The 21170-nt window shown below is 41.0% G+C and overlaps 1 protein-coding gene across 3 annotated transcripts in view; it reads left to right on the forward strand.

Moving 5' to 3' along the window:
* Nucleotides 1–21170, forward strand: part of tln2a (talin 2a) — a 94683-nt gene that overhangs the window by 41070 nt on the left and 32443 nt on the right. For all 3 annotated transcript variants that reach the window (XM_056371258.1, XM_056371272.1, XM_056371267.1), the window contains exons 4-22: nt 603–700; nt 1758–1887; nt 2364–2516; nt 3883–4025; nt 4501–4628; nt 4900–4963; nt 5071–5175; nt 7992–8147; nt 9152–9253; nt 9977–10053; nt 11226–11406; nt 11678–11791; nt 11977–12085; nt 12725–12933; nt 14125–14223; nt 14849–15016; nt 15932–16066; nt 16402–16561; nt 18918–19084. In XM_056371258.1, the coding sequence (XP_056227233.1) occupies nt 603–700; nt 1758–1887; nt 2364–2516; nt 3883–4025; nt 4501–4628; nt 4900–4963; nt 5071–5175; nt 7992–8147; nt 9152–9253; nt 9977–10053; nt 11226–11406; nt 11678–11791; nt 11977–12085; nt 12725–12933; nt 14125–14223; nt 14849–15016; nt 15932–16066; nt 16402–16561; nt 18918–19084 (2498 nt within the window). The remainder of the gene's footprint in view (nt 1–602; nt 701–1757; nt 1888–2363; nt 2517–3882; nt 4026–4500; nt 4629–4899; nt 4964–5070; nt 5176–7991; nt 8148–9151; nt 9254–9976; nt 10054–11225; nt 11407–11677; nt 11792–11976; nt 12086–12724; nt 12934–14124; nt 14224–14848; nt 15017–15931; nt 16067–16401; nt 16562–18917; nt 19085–21170) is intronic.

Below are 21170 nucleotides of genomic sequence, written 5' to 3' on the forward strand. Positions count from 1 at the left end.
ATGCACAGTAACAGGACACTGGATGGGATGGACTTTGACTGTTTTGGGAATAGAGTTGGGGGGGGGGCTCACAAACTGGTGCTGAGGCTTTCAGCATTGGAATCAATCAAATCTGTGTGCAGACTTTTATTTTTTTTATTTTTAATTTGTCTTCGCTTATGAAACAACTTTTTTAGGTCTTGTCATAACAGGTTCCTTTCTTTCTTTTCTGTCTTGTGTAACATGTTATATTGTGTGATAAGGTCAAGCCAGGACTAGACGACACAATATTTCTGTCTTTGGCATATAATATAATGGATATTCTTGCCATGACAACATCATCATTCCCCGTTTTATTGCTTTCCCACATTTACAAATGTGCACGATCGCTTGGTGCTCCTGTTGACCAACATCAAAAAACCCATTGTAAAGAGATGGTTTAAAAAAAAACAAGAAAAAAAACATTTTTGTCAGGATGTTGTGAGGCGTCTCAGATGTTTCAGCGGTTGCCCTCCACTACGCCACTACACAGGAGCTGATATTTTGTAGTTTGATCCTAGCATAAAGACTTATTTTCACCACAATAGTCGTTTAAATGCTGATATTTCTCCTCACTGCTCCAGCTTCAGACTACGGTCTGTTTCTGTCTGATGAAGACCCCAGGAAAGGCATCTGGCTGGAGTCTGGAAGGACACTTGACTACTACATGCTCCGCAATGGGGTAAATATATCAACTTGTTTTAACCCACACACTCAAACAAGCTCTGAATGACTGTTACCATGGAGGGATTGTTTACCCTGAGCTGTGTGTGGCAAAAGTTAAACACACACAGACTTACCTTGGGAGCAATGTGTGACTGAAACCCTGGAGAATAACATTGACCTGGACAAACTCAACAATAGCACACAGTAGAACTCTCCTCATGTCCTAAACCCACTTGGATTTACATTCAGTTGGTGTTGTATTAACCTCTTAACTTAATGTTTGAATCCTGATGCTCTAATTGCAAACTGCTGAGGTCTAATACTATATAATGATCTTTGTTTGAATAGTTCACAAAGTGCTTTTATAGTGGAGGAAATTAAAACAGTTCATTTCAATTAATAATACTTTACTAATCCACCAAAAGACTATTAAAACAAAGCCGTTTTGGAAACAACTGGGAACAAAGATGATGTACAATATAATTCAGACGCAAATTGTACAGGAGCAATAGAAAAAACAGTAAAGTAGAACGAGAAAATAAAAGCTCAGGATAAAATTGGATATCAAGAAAATGGGAAACATCAAAGGGAGCTTTCAAAAGTGAGTTTAAAGAATGTGCCCCAGCCAGCTGTAGATCCGCTGCCAGCTTGTTTTAAAGTCTCTGATCCCTGCTGCCAAAGGCCCAACCGACTCTGGCTCTCTACGTATCCATGTAGCTCTCTGGTTTTTGGTTTTGCAGCTCTAAAAGGTTTCTCATCTTCAAATCTACCAAAGGCAACCCAGGTAGAAGGCATGACTGTGACCAATTATTCTGAACCAAATCTCTCCTCATTGTTGTGATTGGAAGGGAGCAGCGGGCTGTGATAGGCAGCCGTTAAATAAGGTTTTCTGGCCTATATTCTCCCCTCGCTCCACGCAACCTGGATACATTTGATCATTTTTTTCAGTGGGTACTTACAGCCCCATTCTTTCTCTCTCTCCCCATCTCTCTCACATTTTCTCTTACATTTAATACTTGCATTCCTTTCTTATTGACTTTTTTTTTGTTCTTTTTTCTGTTGTCTTTGAGCAGGATATCCTTGAATATAAGAAGAAGCAGAGGCCCCAGAAAATCAAAATGTTGGATGGGGCCGTTAAAACCATCATGGTGGATGATTCCAAAACAGTGGGAGAGCTGCTTGTGACTATATGCAGTAGAATAGGTACATAGTTTCTTTTACTAGCCCTTATCTCATTCTGTGCTTTTCTTCCCCCCAGATTTGCTATACCAGTTTTATCTCATTTGCTCTTTATTGGTAATTAAACATCCGTACATTAAAAGTCTGTGTCCCAATATTTAAAAAACATCTTTGAATCAGATCATACTAAATTTAATTTCTGATCTATGGCCCCTGGTTCACCAGCTGGAATTTCTTCTTAGCAAATGTTGAATTTTTTTCAAAGTGTCTTTCCAGTCCAGTCTGCTCAGAAAGCATGCTGCCACTATGACTGGGAAATATATATAATCTAAACACATCAAATTAATGATTTTTATTGCTTTTGTTTGTCCACAAACACTTTTGCGAACACACACAGAGATGATCATAAAACATTAAGAAAATAATCATTAAATGTTAAATTAAACATGAGTCCATGATGACAATGACAGGGATACTTTTTCCCCCCTATTTGATTCCAGGTATCACCAACTATGAAGAATACTCTCTGATCCAGGAGATAGTAGAGGAGAAGAAGGAGGATGGGATGGGTACGCTGAAGAAAGACAGGACGTTGCTGCGAGACGAGAGGAAGATGGAGAAGCTGAAAGCCAAACTACACACAGATGATGACTGTGAGTACAGTAGAATTGCATTTGACTTGTTGGTGTAGTTGACAGCAGTCATCTGTTACCTATTGAAGCTCATCACACAGTGGCCATGTTGCGCCCATCTTAACAGCTACTTGTAATATCTACCATCTTTCACTGGAAGAAGTACATCTACAACTTATGATCTCAGGTCAGGTTGTGCCTTTTCCATCCCATCTTGCATTCATTCCCACTCAGCTAAATCCCACCTTAAATTTAATTGTATGCTGGATGAACTACAGATTTTAAGAACAAGAAGCATTTTTGACAGTTATGGTTGTGAGAGCGCGTTTCTTTTGATCAATCTGCAGACTGGAGCCCGGTTTGACAATTTCAATTTATTAGACACAATTTGGAAAGACACCTGTCCACATAGCATTACATACTTCACAGTGATGTTAGATCACAAGACCTTTGAGATTATTATGTTGGAGCCTAGATTCAGAAAGCATATGAACAAATTGGTGAAATATTGAAAGTTTCCAGGCCCCCTGCACTGCGTCTGGTCAATGTGAAATTGAAGAAATGTGAGGGCGAAGTTTTTTAAAATGTTTGAGCTGCATGTTTGGACAAACTCGCCCAGGTAAAAAGAGCCTTGGTCATAGAGCTGACAAAAAGTCAGTGGACATTTATAAGGTGCTATATGTAAGTTTTTGCTATTGCTACGTAGCCAGCATTAGCAGTCTCAAAGAAATGTTGCAAGTTCAGCATCAAACTTCATTCCTTTGTCTCCAGCAGTGGAAAGTAACGCCAGTGTCAACTCCTGTTTTGCTTCTATTTCTATCAATTCTTCTCTTCTACTGAAATGAGCATGCTAACCAGCTAGCTTCAGCCCGGTCGGCTCGTCTCATCACTGTCTGATACTGAGTCACTGTAGCGTCCAGTCTGCCCTCAGTTCAGCATGTGAGGATGAAGAAGCAGCACTGATCAGAGGTTGCATTCTAGCCTCTTGTCTTTTAAGAACAACGATGGCTGAAACACTTGGCAAGCGACCATTATCAACTCCGCCACCACCAGCGGCTCCTGGCAAGAAACCATGTTCGGCAGCAGAGAAAACTTACATACTATATTACTTTTAACAGAGATTCAGAGTTCCTTGGGGAAGATTGAAAAAACTTTGAACAAAGAGAAAAACAGGGTTCACTCCCATCAGTCAGACATTATGGTAGAGTGGTGAGAGAGAAGCACCTGAGTGAAAGTATAGTTTTTACCTCCAAGCTGGTAATAAATTAGGACTTTTAGAAATGTCTGACTCTAGCCAAGCAGGGTAATGCTCAAGATCCTACATATCCAACAAATAACCACAGATACATTTATCTCTGATCCCTGTGACTGGGTTTTGTGTTTACAGTGAACTGGCTTGACCACAGCAGAACATTCAGAGAGCAGGGCGTGGACGAGAACGAGACACTTTTGCTCAGACGCAAGTTCTTCTACTCGGACCAGAATGTGGACTCCCGGGACCCGGTCCAACTCAATCTGCTTTACGTTCAGGTCTGATCCTCTCTGCTGTTTTTTATGCCTCCCTCTACATGTTTGTTTTTCTGTGGAAGCTGTCATAGAAGTTGCTCTTTATTCACTTCCCAGTAAAACCAGTTAGTGATTGCTGAAGCAGTAACATGCCAGTCTCAAGTACAGAGGCTCTCCGGTGCAGTTTTTGTGCTTCAAGCTAAACCAGACATTCTTAATGGAGTCGACAGCACATCATCGCTCCAACTAGTTCAGACATACATAGGACTGAGGTTTCCCCTGGCCCCCTCAGAAGAGAGTGTACCTACAAACCAGAAGATAGACTGAACCATCCATTTCTTCATTATCGCCTAATGGTGACAAGCAGCTACAAAAATGTGCAGTGACAGATGACTTTTGGATAAATAAAGAAAGGTGTGACTCTGCCATAGTATAAGGCTTCTGAAGTTCAGTTTCTTTTACCTTTACCCAATTAATTAGAGTTTGTTTTGTCTTTCAGGCTCGAGATGATATCTTAAACGGTTCTCACCCCGTATCTTTTGACAAGGCCTGTGAATTTGGAGGCATTCAGACCCAGATCCAGTTTGGACCTCACATAGAGCATAAACACAAACCTGGATTCTTAGAGTAAGTGTGTATCCACAAAGGAGATTTCCCAGCGGTTAAGATTCCTCCATATAAGGTGTTATGACTCATTTGATTTGAATAAAGTTGAATAACTCGACCTTTCTTGAAGTACTAATAGAAACATTTGTGTTCATTTTATAAATCCAGCATTGGGAGTTTATGTAATTGATCATTTTTTGTTTGAAGTTTAAGGCTATAGCAGAAAAGATTATGACTTGTACCTTGTGTATAAATTTTTTTCAGCTTCTCCTGTGTTTAATTTCTCTCTTAGTCTGAAGGAGTTTCTACCCAAAGAATACATAAAGCAGAGAGGAGCTGAGAAGAAACTCTTCCAGGTGTGGTCACATTGTTCTCTTGATAAAGGCACAATTTCATTTCATTTGTGCACCAATTGTTCAGATGCTCAATATATGCTATAATTTCTGTATAAACTAACCTACAGGAACACAAGAACTGTGGAGAAATGACAGAGATTGAAGCAAAAGTGAAATATGTGAAACTGGCACGGTCTCTGCGGACATATGGCGTCTCCTTCTTCCTGGTTAAGGTGAGTGAAATTTCATAGATTTATCGCTATGCCTTTACAAAAATACAACATTTTAATGAAGCACCACTGCACCGTATTATTCAAATAGAAGATCATTCACTCTCATAAAGGGAAAAACTTGCCTGAAGACCTGTGCCTTTTTTAAATAAATTTTGTTTAAAAAAAAAAAAAAAAAAAAAAGCCGGGGAAGCAGATTTTGGAATTAGTTGAAATGTAGTCTGAGCCTTTTATCTCCTGAGTGTGAAATCTGCTCTGTGGGCTCGCTGTTAACTGGATCAAGAGGTTGAAGGCTCTACCCAGCAGGTGAGGAAATGGTTTGTATCCACCTGAACTTTCAAAGCGTCTCGTGTTCTTTTGTTATACAAATTATGCTTTTGCCATGGTCTTGAAAGTAGACCATTTTCATTATTGGCAATTGTAACAAATTCCAATCCTTTTAGATTAAACTGAGTTGAAAAATTCAAATCTTAATTATTTGTTATGATAAAATATTAACTAAACTTATAAGCATTTGATTAACAAAGGTTTTACCAGATCTGATATAATGAATCAAACAGGGTTCATTAAAAATAGGCAGTGACGAACACTACAACACCATGGTTTGGAATAATACAACGCACAGATTCATCAGTGATGATTGTTGATGCTGAAAAAGCATTTGATCCTCTGTAGAGTGGCCTCTACAGTGGCCTGTAAAATTGTTATATAAATATCCTACAGCTAAACTTTATACTAATAATTTACTGTCTGGATAATTTACATTAGAGAGGGGGACTAGACAAGGGTGTCCACATCCCCCACTCCTTTTCGTCCTTGTAATAGAACTTCGGGCAGAGAAAATCAGTTACAGGTGTCAGTTTAAGTAAACAACAATATAAACTTAATTATTTGCAGACGATCTTTTGATGTACTTGACTAACTTTGAAAAAATCTATACCTCTCTTGGTTTCAAATTATGTCTAAATATTCAATGCTATCAGGTTATAAAATCAATATGAGAAAAAATAGTAGGTAGGAAAAAAAAACAACACAGAAAAACTCAAATCCAGCCTTTTACAAACTGTTTTGATACATCAAATAATTTGTTTCTCTCTACAAATGTCGTAACATAGAAGCAGACGAATGTATACAAAGGAAGTGGAACCCTCTGGGATTTGTGTGCCGTACATTTTCCGTCATACGTCTCTTACATCTCTGTCTCACTTTCTCACTAACACACACATACAAACACGCAGCTGCAGCAGCTCGTCCGCAGGGAATTCAGCGTGCTCCTGGATGGAAACCAAACGTTGTCTGTGCAGCCGAGTGTGGCACTGAGATTATTTCAGAGCGAGTGGGGAGGAAGTGGAGTGAATGAGGGGGACTGGGAGGCATCTCACAGGCAAACCTGGGACAAATAAGTCCCAACTGCCAGCAGATGCAGGCTGATAGGAACAATTTGCTGATTGCCAGTTGTAGTATCTGTGGAGCTGCTATGACAAAAGTGACACTTTCTTTTTTCTTTTCCCTCACATCATCTGTCGCACAGACGACATCCTGCATAAAGACATGGGAAACTTCCCTGTCAGCATCGATAAATTGCTTTCCACTTGTCACCATTTCTGAATTTGTGGCTGAGCTCTTAGAAGAGAGCAGAAAATTAGATCATTTCTGGTAATTGCTAGAAAAAAAAAAAAAAGTCACTTGTGCTGCTGTTATTGACTCTCTGCCAGATAGTTCCTGGCTTCAGGAGCTTTCAGCACCAGAGGATAAGAGCAAACATGAAGTCTAAAAAAATAAAAACTCGATTAAATTGTAGCTCACCTTGTCAAGTCTTCATTTGCACTTGTTTGCACATTTCCCAATTCTGTTAGTCCACAGTGTACTCCGCCTCTTATTCCTCACACAAATCCTCCCACTTCTGCGCCTTGGATCCGTGTTCCCCTTGATCAGTTTGACATCTTATCTGCTCACCTTTGTCCACCTTACCCAGTGGAGCAGAAGCATCTTAAAAATAACCCTGGAAAAAAAATTCAGCCTATAGTTGCTAACCCATAACCCCTGGAGGCCCCAGAGAGTTTACAGGCCTTCCAGGACTTTTTCACAACTCACCTCTTTGCCCTCACGTCACAGCCCATCACGTTCTGTCCATCTGCTCCCCGACTGCCGCTCCTGAAGAAACGTTTGCTCTTGCCATGAAAGGGAGAAGGGAAAGGAAAGTCCTCTGCGTGCTGGCTCAGAGAGCAGCTCGAGTATGGAGAGGAATAGTGAATACAGGGGGAGGTTGAGAGTTGTTGACAGGCAGATAAAGACATGATTAAGACATTATCAGACATTTTAATTACTTACTGAGAAAAGTTTTTTTTTTTTTTTTTTTTGTTACTGGTTAGACAGATGAATACCCATCATGGCAGATCAGTCTGACAGCAAAATTAGAGTTTCATGCTGTGAGGCCGATATGAATTTGAATTTTTCTTGAATGCCTTTGATTTCAGTAAAACCCTCAGCAGGCAGAGGAATATGAAAATTCAAGAAAATAAATATGGGCAGAATTGTTCACTGAAAGGACTAAAAGTGACATTGAAAATGGTTTGTTTGCATCATGAGTTCAGCGTCTTTTGGGTCGATCATCTGTTTTAATTTATTCATTCTACCTTTATTTATACAATGTGGTCTAATGAGGTAAGTTTTGCTCAAGGGCCCTGCAGAGAGAGAGATGCTATACAGTATGTTGTAGATATAAATCAAGACGGGACAATCGCACAATGGGTATATATTCGATAAGACCCCCGTTTGGCAACCAATCATCTAGACTAATGAGGACCTTTGACTTTCAGGAAAAGATGAAGAGTAAGAACAAGCTGGTGCCGCGGCTCCTGGGAATCACCAAAGAGTCTGTGATGAGAGTGGACGAGAAGACCAAAGATGTCGTTCAGGAGTGGCCACTTACTACTGTGAAGAGGTGGGCAGCGTCGCCCAAGAGCTTCACCCTGGTAAGACACACCCACACACCCGCACACACACACACTCTACATTCACAGCAGAGACAGAAAACCTGCAACAGCTGACTAGACGATGATAACCCCGGTTGTGTATATTAATTTTTTTATTTTGGCACTGCTGGCTTAGTCATTGCCATCACATCTTCTCATTCAGCTCACACTGAGCACAATATCACCAGTAGAAAATGAGTATGACAGGCTCACAGTAAACCCAACCGTTCCTGCAGTGGCCATAAAAAAATCACTCTAGTGCTCAGTCTGCCTGTCCTTTCATTCCCTCCTGCACTTCGGTTATTGAATAGACTCTTTTGTCTTCCTTGTCAATATCTCACCTTTGTGTCAGCACCCAGTCAATAAGCAACATGGATTTAATCTTGCAGATCTGGTAGACTCACTGTCTCGAGTAAATTAACACGGCCTCTGTTTCTCGCTGTTAATTTAGCAGAGTGCCTCCCAGGATTTGAGGTCTGATTTGTCATTCACATGTTGAAACAGTTGTATATTTTGCTGGGCTGCAGGTTTTGATCAGGTAGAAGGTGGTGGACGGTGATTAACATCTCAAATGTGCCGATATCAAAGGCATAGCCTCTCCGTGTCTCACTGTTTTGTTGTATACAAGATAAACAGTGTATACAACTGGAAAACATTGCAAAGCTATGCTGAAAAAAAGTTAATTTCTGAGATGGTTCTTGGGTTAATCTGACTGTGTGTATGTTGCAGCAGCTTGCTGTCACCCAGCACAATGTGTAGCACCGAAACTAGCTGGCTCCATGGATTCACATTAATCCTCATAGTAAATCCTCAGCCTGTGTACAGCACAAGCACTGCAGTGGTTACTTTCCTTACAGTCCTGTGTGAAATGCATGTTTAAGACTGTGTGTGTGTGTGTGTGTGTGTGTGTGTGTGTGTGTGTGTGTGTGTGTGTGTGTGTGTGTGTGTGTGTGTGTGTGTGTGTGTGTGTGTGTGTGTGTGTGTGTGTGTGTGTGTGTGTGTAGGACTTTGGGGAGTATCAGGAGAGCTACTACTCTGTGCAGACCACTGAAGGGGAGCAGATCTCCCAGCTCATTGCCGGCTACATCGATATCATCCTCAAAAAGGTGAGACATCTATCTGTGGAAACGCAGATGAATGGTAATGAATCGGTATCGTCCTGCGGCAGAGAGAGAGTCTCACATCTGTTGATGCTTGATGTGCTCAGGCTACATCTCATACAGCTGCAGTGAAATAAAAAGAAGCCCAGGGGAGCTGGGCTCATGTAGCACAGGTAAGAACTCTCAATCAGCTGACCTTTTATCATTAACTACCACCTTCAGAAGCAAAAAAACTTGTTCAATCATGGGTTCAAGTGACCTAAAATTATGAGTGGAATTAGTGAAGCTTATTAGTGTTCAGTACTTCACTGCACATGCATCATATTTGAGTCTCACTTCTGTATTTCCTAGGTCAAGAAAGCAGATGAAAAACTTAACACCTAAGCCCAATGCTTTAAGAAAACAGAAAAAAGCAAAAACATATTTACCTGTACGCTTGAAAGAGTGACAATGGTTTGTCAAAGGGTAATACAACTCCAACAAAAGGTTTCAGTCTCAATAACCTTCATCTGGTATGTTCTGAACCTAAAAATAGGACCAAAAATTTGTCAATATGATACAATGGAATATAATATTTCCCTGCTTCCCTGGACCCAGGTTTTCTTTTTCTTTTCTTTTTTTGAGACTAACAATCCATTTAACAAAGATTTAGCAACTGGGAAGCTTCTTTAAACTCCCACTTGGCTCCTTTTTAGACTAACATTTGGTGTGTTTTTCTCTCTCCCGCAGAAGCAAAGCAAGGACCGTTTTGGATTAGAAGGTGATGAAGAGTCAACCATGCTAGAGGAATCCGTATCCCCGAAAAAGTATGTGAATTAGTGTAGCAAAAAAAGCATTGTTACTCTCTTAGCCATGCTAGCAGCAGGGCTTCTTGTCACAGTTGCAGATAGTTGTCCTCAATCTAGTACAGAAATAAAGAAATAGAGCCACAGGATGTCAAACTTGTAGTTCTATAGATTAATCGCATATGATCCCCGCAGTGCTTTACTGTGTTCTAGTGCAGTATAAACTGTGGTATGATGATGGTTCCTCCATCAGCACAGAAGCGGCGCACAGAGTTATTGCATATTATTCTAACAGAACACAATATCAGACAGGGTCCTTTTTCAATTTCCGTCTCACTACTGCCCTCCACCACAGCTCACACATCCATCCTCAGGACCTCATTTCAACACATGAGCACTTCCTTAGCTGGACTTTATCCTGAGAGATAATCATTATGTGAGGAGATTTTGCTGCACCGGACGAGAGAAGCCTCTATCAGAACATATCCTGTGTATTAGCTCATTTATCCACAGTGGACTCTCAGTGTGTAACTAAAGCCATTTTTCCTGTCGAGCTTCAATTGATATTGCTTTCGTGCTTTCAACTGAGAGAGTATTTGCTGCAATTGTTGTTGTATTTTTTTTTCCCCCCTTTTGCTTTTATCTGTGCTTGTGCGCAGTGCTGAAGGCAAAAGTCTTTAATACTGCAAACACATAGCAAGCCAAACTCTGGAAGGCCTTATCTGAGGAAAAAACAAAACAAAGCTTTGTATTCCAGAAGTACTCAGTGGGAAGACTCAGCAGTGTCAGTCCCACTGTCACAAATGCACACAACCGCACTGCCGAGTGTGAAATTTCTCCCGTGAATAAACTCACACACAGAGCTAACAAGCAGAAACATGCTCTTTTTGTCTTTTTTGTCGTGGCTGTTTTCCCTCTTTATGTTCTTGTCTGTAATAAGTATAACAACAACACAGAGGTTTTTGCACTGATATTTGGCTTCTTCTCCATTAGTAAGCCATTCAGCTGATGTGTGAGTGTGTATGCGTGTGTACATCACGTTCGTGTATGTATTTTGAAGTAAGCACTTTGTCTCTTTTATAGAATTATTTCTCAGAACTTGTCAGAACTACTGTTGGCACCACAGACATAGTGACTATCCTTAAACATTCACAGATACGATATTAACTGTGTGACTGTTGGCGTTCCCACAGGTCCACCATCCTTCAGCAGCAGTTTAACCGTGTGGGCCGGGTGGAACACGGCTCAGTGGCGCTGCCAGGTGTGATCCGCTCCGGCTCTATTGGCACAGAGTCGCTCAGCATGGGCACCATGCCATCTGCTCAACAACAGATCACAATGGGTCAGATGCACCGTGGACACATGCCACCACTGGTAAGACCAGTACAGCAGAAAGGCTCTCAGTATGACGTCTTAGTATTTTAAATTCAATGCTGAGCTCCTGTGAAATTTATTGTTTGTTTTATGTGGAAACAGAGGACGGACGTGTCATACGTCCTCCACTATGTCACGTTTTTTCCCATCCTTGTGGCTGGCTTCTACAAATGGGGGGTGGCAATCATCCTTCCTCATCAATTTATTTAAAAAATCATTCCAGGCTGCTTCCTGTAAGACACTCAATCTGTTTATTTCCCTGTGTATTTAGAGCTCAGCCCAGCAGGCTCTGATGGGAACCATCAACACCAGTATGCAAGCTGTGCAGAAAGCCCAGATCGACCTGGGAGAGGTTGACGATTTGCCACCATTGGGACAGGACATGGTGCGTTAAACTGCACATTTACACTCAGTAGAAAACCTTCACACACACGTACTGTATGTACTTGCTATGGTAATAAAACATCTTAAATTCAGGTGTCCATTTATGATGTCCGCCAGAAAAAATAACTGATACCCATGTTTTAACTGCATTCATACAATGTGATCTCCCTCTCATTGTGTACCCAGGCATCCAAGGTGTGGATCCAGAACAAGATGGATGAATCAAAACATGAGATCCACTCCCAGGTTGACGCCATCACTGCAGGAACAGCCTCTGTGGTCAACCTCACAGCTGGTGAGTGGCGCTGGCATGACTCAGCAGGATGTATTCTTTTTTGGGGCAGGAATCGGCAAGGATGTGATTTATTGCCAACTAAATAATTGGCATAATTTATCTCAAGCTTTACAGTAGAGCAAGGCTATGTTATTCATTGCTGCATGTTAGCATTCATTTGAAATGAATCCAAGTATTTTTAGGAATCCTTAACGAAGCCAGAGAAAATGTTGAGACTTGCGCCCACAGTTTTACAAGTGAATTTTAGGGATGCTATTTTGTTCAGAGGTAAATTAACTTTTCCATCAGTCTGGTGCTCATTAACATCACTGTAGAATCTGTATAAAGTCTTATAGCTTCCTCATCCCTGGTGTGTTTCGGTGAATATGGAGTGACGGTGTCTATTGACTCGGTGCCATTTTGAACCATTCCAAGTTAAACTCCAGCCAGTTTGTTGGTTTTTCAGTTTGTGCTTTAGACCAATAGCAATTTGACCTTAGCGATTTTTCCCTGCTTATTCCTTCCATGCTTTAATGGCTGTGTGTTGGTTAAAGGCAGATATAAGAGTCACTGGAGAGCAGTTGGTTTGGATTTTGTTTTAGTCACTTCTCTGTGACTCTTATTTCCCTGGTGACCTCTCTCATTCTGTCCCATCTTCAGGCGATCCAACTGACACCGACTACACAGCGGTGGGCTGTGCCATCACCACCATCTCTTCCAACCTGACTGAAATGTCAAAGGGCGTGAAACTGCTGGCTGCGCTGATGGAGGATGACGTGGGAGGAGGTAACGACCTGATGAAGGCCGCCAGGACGCTTGCAGGGGCCGTGTCTGACCTGCTGAAGGCCGTGGAGCCGGCCTCTGGAGAGGTGAGCAAAAGAACCTCAAACCCTGAGACAATGATATTAAGCTTGATCAAAGGGTATAAAATTCAACACCTCGTCTCTTTCTATACGGATCAGTTTAATATTACATCTATTTGTATAAAAATATTGTCAGTTGGTCCTAATTTTGCTCCTGAAAATGGCACTTTGGAATTTTCTTTCCACCCTCTCCCTCTGTCCATGCCACTGTATATCTGATATCCTGAAGCCCAACACAGCCAATAAAGTATGACGGACATAATGGGAGATTGTGTAGTTATTGTTGTGTTACTTGAAATGCCACATTGTGTGCGTACTCTGCCGTCTACACAGTGTTTTGTTCCGTCTGAACTGACAGCCTAAAAAGTTAATTAAATTTCCCACAGAGGAGCTCTTCCCGGAGACAATGTATCGTCTCATAATAATACAACATCTCTCCTGCTCCTCCAAATCACACCTAATTATATCGGCGTCCTCTGCTGCTGGCCGCCTCCAGCTAACTGAATTGTTCTGGTCAGTCTGAATAAAGACCTCAAGCTGGAGCTGATTGGCAGATTTTTACTGTAGCTTCAAAATACTGCCAAGGACAAGGCATCTGCTTGGGTTGCAGGACTGTAATGTTCTCACCGAGGTGTATTAGGAGCTTGCTTTTGTTGTGTGGTGGAAGAATCATTCAGAAGTTAATGTAGTGTACAGTGTTGGGCTGGTGATCTGCATAATGCACAGGTTTATCTAGCTGAGACACAACTCGGAGCTTGCACTTGTGAATTATGCATGCAGGATATTGGAAAGATAAAATGTGGCCTGTAGGTTAGTTAGGAAAAGAGATGGAGGCTGTTTTTAGAGTGTACTGTGTCCTGGTGTTGCTATTTGATGAACCACTTTGTGTTGAAATAACTAATAAGTAATTTTTCATTTCAGTATACTCCAAACTGTATGTTAACTACAGTCAGAGCTTTAAAACACACACCTTTCATCACAGTTATGAGTCATGTATGACACACTAATGCTCGTAAACTACTGCCATATCTCAAGATACAGGATATGATGCCGTTTCCAGCCAGGCGTCTAAATGTAGTGTTACATTCTGATGGTCTCTCTCTGTGTGTGTGTGTGTGTGTGTGTGTGTGTGTGTGTGTGGTGTGTGTGTGTGTTGTGTGTGTGTGTGTGTGTGTGTGTGTGTGTGTGTGTGTGTAGCCCAGACAGACTGTGCTGACAGCAGCAGGCAGCATCGGCCAGGCCAGTGGAGACCTCCTGCGCCAGATTGGAGAGAGCGAGACAGATGAAAGGTTCCAGGTAACTCTGCACCCGGTCCATTCATCATTATCAGACAAAACTCAATGCTCAGGCTCTGCCTCTCAGTTAATCAAAACACACAGCAACCAGTGAAATGTGGAGGGAACTGTTCAAGTTGTATCATAGTGATTTTTCATATAGAGACTTTTTTTTATATATATATATATTTTTTTTTTATAATTCAGCTATTCCAGCCATCTAGCTTTGTGTTTTGACAGTAGTTCAGTGATGATGAGCTGTACAGATGTGCAGTGTCCATGCATTCCTCCTTTCATTAGTTTATACAATTAAGTATATGTGTGTATTGTACAAATAAGCAAACACCATTTCCTTTCCTGGTCAAAATTAAATGAGATGGCAGTTTGATGTCATATTTCTGTGAAATTACCTTATGTCCTGCATCTGCTTTCTTTCAGCTCAATTACACACAATTACAGGCATAATCCTATGGCACAGACTTGTATTGAACTATAAGTTTGCCTTTTTTTTCTGAAATATCCAGATGCCAGTGCCAGAATCAATTTGTGAGAATCCGCTTGTTAATGTTACAGGACAGACCGTGCAGGTTTTTAAGTTGCTGATGATTGATCACGTTTTACCTCCTTCTGTGCCGCCTGTTGTGCAGGACGTCCTGATGAATCTGGCCAAAGCAGTGGCCAACGCTGCAGCCATGTTGGTGCTGAAGGCCAAGAACGTGGCCCAGGTTGCAGAGGACACAGTGCTTCAGAACCGGGTCATTGCCGCCGCCACCCAGTGTGCCCTGTCCACCTCCCAGCTGGTGGCATGTGCCAAGGTACAACAGAGTGTCTGTAGCACATTTGTAAAAATGATCTGAATAAACCTGCCCGTCATGTCAGTGTTTGTATAATACACATTCAATTACCAAAAAGGAAATTCAGCGGGTATTATGCAAATACTTGGAAATGATGCATGAGTGGTGTAGTGTTTTTCCATTTATGATGTCAGATCTGTCTCTGATTTGAACATTACACTTGCAGTGGTGTAAGGATGTCACTTGGGAAGCTATTGTTAAAGCTATTTGGTTGAGTACTTGACAATAATTTCCCAATTGCTGTTTCAGTCGTTCTCATAAGACTCTGCAGTGAGGTTTGATAAACAGACATTTATATCCTCAAATATTTGACTCACCTGCAGTTTATCTGCAGCTAAAAAAAAAAAAACTAAAAAAAAATCATTTTGGAGAATGAAAACATCAGGATGCACCAAGGCACTGTTAAATACCCCGTGCCCTCATCATATTTGCGCACCCTTAATTGTACAACCCACATGTCTCTAATTAGTTTAAATGCTCTCATGGCTCCCAGTCTGAAGAGTTGCATTTACCAAACAAATCCTCACCTCTCTGCATGGCAGTGTGATGAGAACCATCTGCTGAATCCTTCTCAAATCTTCTCTCTTTCTTTCTCTCGTCTCTCTGATTCGTCCGTTCTCTGTGAAATGTGATGATGAAAAGACTGTTATAGCAGTGTGTTTATAACCAAGTGAATTATGTTTGTTGCTGTTTATTTTCTAGTCACACTAAGTTTACTGCAGATTACTTTTGGGCATCATTTATTTCTTCTGAATTTCACTTCTCACCCATTATATTTTTTTTATTTATTTCATTTGCTAAATATTTGAAAACCATTTCAAGTGGATACATTTCACATGGTTTTTCTTCACCCCTCTCCTATTCATGTTGATGTAGGTGGTGAGTCCCACCATCAGTTCCCCAGTTTGCCAGGAGCAGTTAATCGAAGCGGGAAAGCTGGTGGATCGCTCAGTGGAGAGCTGCGTCCAGGCCTGCCTCTCAGCCACCGAAGATGGCGAGCTCCTTAAACAGGTCAGCCTCTATTAGACTCTATTTTTCCATCTATGATTTTTTATTTTTTTTTTTACATTTTTATTTTAGAAAATAACTTTGGTCCAATAAACACTGATTAGGAACAAATGAGTTTACTGGTTTGTTTCCTAGAATATTCAGACTTTTTGCCATTTAAATCACAGCAGCTGTTTTTTATTTGGAGAGTTCAGTTTGTGCACTAACAACCAGCTTACGAAGCAATGAAGATAATGAGTCCAGCTTGCCTCTCCCTGGTCGGTTGAAATAAGAAGTAGGGAGTAATGCAGCTTAAGAAGCTGCACTAATGTTGGTGGTGTGCGTCTCATGTGTTGAAGGTGAGTGCAGCAGCCAGCGTGGTGAGTCAGGCTCTGGGAGATCTCCTGCAGCACGTCCGTCAGTACACCTCAAGGGGAGAGCCTATCGGGCGCTACGACCAGGCCACAGACACCATCATGACGGTCACTGAGAGCATCTTCAGCTCAATGGGAGACGCAGGTGAGTTCAAAAGAGGATATTGCTCGGTGATGAAAAGCTAATGGGAAAAACTCACATCCAGCCGCTGCTGAGACTTTTTGTAAATACTATGAAGTACAGGAGAAAAAAAGTTTGAAATATGTTGAACATAAGGTTAAGGAACAGGTTAATTAATTGCCATTTAAGTGAGAATTACTTTTGATTTGAAAAGCACTTGTGGTTTAAGAAGTCATTAGCGGGGAAGCACGGCCTGCAGCCAACTACTTCCATGGAGGTTTAGTTTCCATTAGCAATACTAGCAGGGTCGGTCTAGGGATGGCAAGGTCAGTCAATCAGTCAGTCCACCACTTTGTTCCAACTGAAAGTTCTCAGTAACCTTTGGATGGACGGCCATGAAATTTTGTACAGACATATATGGTCTCCAGAGGATTAATGCTATTGACTTTGGTGATCAGAGGTTGACATTTTTGGTTGACATTGTTACAAGTGTTAGATGGATTGTCATGAAATTAGGTTCATACATTAAATCATGCTTTCATGTTCCTCTAAGAATTAATTGTAATAACTTTTGCAAACAAACTTTGCCCAATAATTTGTTTGATGTTAAAATACCTGCAAAGCTAATGACATTGCTATCAGCGCGAGCTGCAGGTTTAGTGCTAATTATTAAACGTTAGCATGCTAGCAAGCTAAACTGAGGTGAGAAACTTAGTAAATGTTATACCTACTTATCATCAGCATTCAAGCCTGTTAGTATTCTAACATTAGCATTTAGCTCAAAGCACCACTGTGGTCTGAGCGCAGTCTCACAGTGCTGTTTACATGGCTGTAGTCTCTTACTCTGGTTGATCATACAGTTACGTCCTTCAAATGAAGAATTGATTCCACTAATTATAGAATTATTGATAATATGGGAAAAAATTTAAATAAAAGCCAATAAAATGTAAATTCAAGTTAGCTGGTGATTTTTAAGTACAGTGCCTGCTTCCCTTTCTGTTGGTAGGTAGGTACTGTCCTAGGTAGGTTTTTCTTTTCTACTAAAATATAAAAATTGAGTTTTCACTGATATAATATGCCATTTTGTCTGCTGTCATGATGTGAAACTCAACCTGGAATTCAGCCAGATCTGACCTGCCATAGCCAAATGCTTTTTAAAAATTGATGTGAAATTGGGTGCACAGAAAGGATATCTAATCTTACCATTAAAACTGACCTGCCATAGCTCTGTCTGGTTTCAGAGGCTTACTGTGTATCTGTGCTTGCCTCATCCCATCTTCTCCTCTGAGAGACTGGCAAGATGGTGGGTTTGAATGGACTGCTGTCAGCCATGCGGGAGCGACGGAGAAAAGCTGTCAGCGATGTTAACAAGTCTGACAGCAGAGAAAGACACATAGATGGAAAGAGATGCACGGAGAACATCCCAGCGGTCAGCTCGGATGGATTGATTGGCTTGATAGACAACTAGAGAACTGCTGTTTGCTCTGCTGAGGTCTGAATACATGCAGCCAGAAGGCGAATACCGCCTATGAACTGGTGTCAGATATGTCAAGCTGTGTCACACCTGGCATTCAGAAATGAAATGTGAAGAGGGGTGGGGGGGGGTAGTCCTTCTGCAGTGGAGTGTTGGCAGATTAGCTGATACATTCACATGAATTATAGAGGCTTCCTGCCAAATAGTTTCTGCTGTGTGTCCAGTTCTGCTTTGACAGAGAGAATACAGACACCAATCCCTTTCTTATCCCTCTTGTCTTCCCTCATTAGTCTGACTCTGAGAATATTTTCAGAGGGAGTCAGAAATAATTACATCCAATTCTTTCCTCACAAGTCACCTTCAAGTGTTATAACATCATGCAGATCTGATGAGGAATTCAACCAGACTGAGCGCAGTGGAAGAAGCTTGTTACTTTTGCACCTTGTTTTCTGCCACCAGGCTCTTTTTTTATGATTCTGACATTAAACCCGACAGCGTTTTGCTCAAAAGCTCAGTGTTGTTTACGACTTCAGTCACAATACGATTCAACCTACTGTCAGACAGTTTAATAACTGATACAGATACAAAATTAAATGGTGTGAAATTGAAAAACCTTGCACGTAGGTTTGCCGGCATTGCATTACTTGCATCATTATTCCCACATTCCTGAAAGAAAACAGTCATCAAGCCTAATTATCTTCTTTTTTATATTGTAAGGTTGAAGCAATCAACATGGGTTTAGTTTTTTTTAGGTTTTATATAGAGTTAATCAAGTTAAAACAAGTTTTCAGTGTTAAAGCACTCTCATTAATCTCTCATTAGTATGTCTCACTAGTATGATTTTCTTTCCTCTTTCTCTTTCCCCTCACGTTGTCTTTACTTCTGTCCTCCTCCTCTCATCCACAGGAGAGATGGTCCGACAGGCTCGGGTCTTGGCTCAGGCCACCTCAGACCTGGTGAACGCCATGAGGTCTGATGCTGAGGCCGAGGTGGATGTTGACAATTCGAAGAAGTTACTTGCGGCTGCTAAACTGCTAGCAGACGCCACAGCGAGGATGGTAGAGGCAGCAAAGGTGAGCAGCATTAGAGACATTAAACATATATAATAGTTATTGTGTTTAATTTCTTGTAATTTTAGACTTAAGTCTAGCAGATTAAATTTGTAAACTGCAGGGCTGCTGTGAAACAAGCTGGAGTCCATACATAATATATATATTCTCTCTCAACCCAAAAAATCTCTTGGTTTTGTTTTGGTTTTAATCACAGTAGTGGCATTTCTTTAGGAAAGGAAGTGTGTGTGTGTGTGTGTGTGTGTGTGTGTGTGTGTGTGTGTGTGTGTGTGTGTGTGTGTGTGTGTGTGTGTGTGTGTGTGTGTGTGTGTGTGTGTGTGTGTGTGTGTGTGTTGTGTGTGTGTGTGTGTGTGTGTGTGGTGTGTGTGTGTGTGTGTGTGGTGTGTGTGTGTGTGTGTGTGTGTGTGTGTGTGTGTGTGTGTGTGTGTGTGTGTGTGTGTGTGTGTGTGTGTGTGTGTGTGTGTGTGTGTGTGTGTGTGTGTGTGTGTGTGTGTGCGCGCGCGCAAATAAAGAAGAAAAAGACCAAAGATGACGGTCTGGGAAGTGATTCTGTTGGTGAGGTGTTAAATCATTAATAAAAGATGACCTTTAAGACTCACCAGAAATTTAGGGCATGGCCACGTCTTAAATCTGAAAATCTTTACAGTGTGAAAAAAGACAAAATTTTGCTGAACCTTGAGGGGGTTTATGATCCATACAGTGTTTAGATATACCATCCATTTCTTATTACATCTCATCTTTTCAGCGTAACATGATTAAGAGTAAGAGGACATCCAAGTCTTTCTTCTCAGACTGCTGAAGGGCAGGCTTAACGTTTGCCACGCAGCATCCCATCTTCCTTTATCCAAACTATTTATCTGCTCTCTCTCTACATCACTCTCATTATCAGTCTGCAGAATCACACACCGATACTAATAACTCTCCACTTCCACCATGAAAATTAAATGACGCCCTCCAGCTGGTTAGTCAAGTTTGATGCCAGACTTATCACCGTCACATCTGTGTCAATGGAGGCTGAGACCTCAGCCAGCCGTTGCCTCGGTAACTGATTAATTAAGCTTGTGTGGTTTAGTTTTTGGACAGTGTGCTTTACAGCTTTGTGCTTATTTTTTTAAAGGTAATGATTTACTGTAGTGAGAGACACTTTTTTTATTGAACATATATTTTAGGGGTCTTCAACACGTCTTGACCAAAGGTTCAGAGAATATAATATGTGCAGACCATAAGCATAATACAAACATTAAGCAACACAATCTGTTTTAGCCTATGTTTGTTTACATATTGGAAAATTAACTATAATGAATTAGCTATTATTAGTTCCTGTTTGCTATGTACCGATTAGACGATTGACAACTATCACTGGATTACTTTGATATTAAAGGGGACTTTGAAGCATGATGGCTCCCGGGATCTGAAGTTACAAGGAGCTTCTTTCTTCTCTGATTTCTAAGCAGACTTATCTACGTTTATTTGCAGTGGAAATCAGACAGTTTGTCATGTTCTGCATGTTCAGGTTTGACTGAATTATGAGTTTAAAAAAAAAAAAAAAAGATTTGCTTACTCAGCTGCTTGGGTTTGGAGATCAGTTTGAGTGTTTTGATAAGATAAGTGAATAAATGTCACTTGTAATATAAGACATGAGAAGCTCACGGACACTTTCATTTTGTAAAAGTAGCTCTCAGAGGGGAAAAAGGTTGAAGACCCCTGATGTATTGTATCACTGTAAAACAGGCTGTGGTTTTTTGAAGACCAGTTCCTGTGATGAATTCTTGAATGTGATATCTTGTTTCACCCCCTGGAAGGTAGCTCGTTTCAATAATTATGCAAACGGCTGTTCTTTTTAAATGGTGTCAGCAGTTGCCAGGAGGCAGGTGACAGCTGAGAACTCCACTGACTTGAAGCTTGTCACATTTTATTGTGATAAACGCTACAGTTCGTCAAATGTCGTACGAAGTCTGAATGGTCTCAAAAGTGATTTCTTTTTTTTTTTTTTCTGTTTGTACACTTGTGTGTGTGCCTTGTTGATAGTGATGTCTCTTGTTTGTATGACTTGTGCCCACAGCAGCTGTGGGGTTAAACATTACCTTAA

This window comes from Seriola aureovittata, chromosome 1 (assembly GCF_021018895.1).
Source record: "Seriola aureovittata isolate HTS-2021-v1 ecotype China chromosome 1, ASM2101889v1, whole genome shotgun sequence".
In the NCBI taxonomy this organism is placed as follows: domain Eukaryota; kingdom Metazoa; phylum Chordata; class Actinopteri; order Carangiformes; family Carangidae; genus Seriola; species Seriola aureovittata.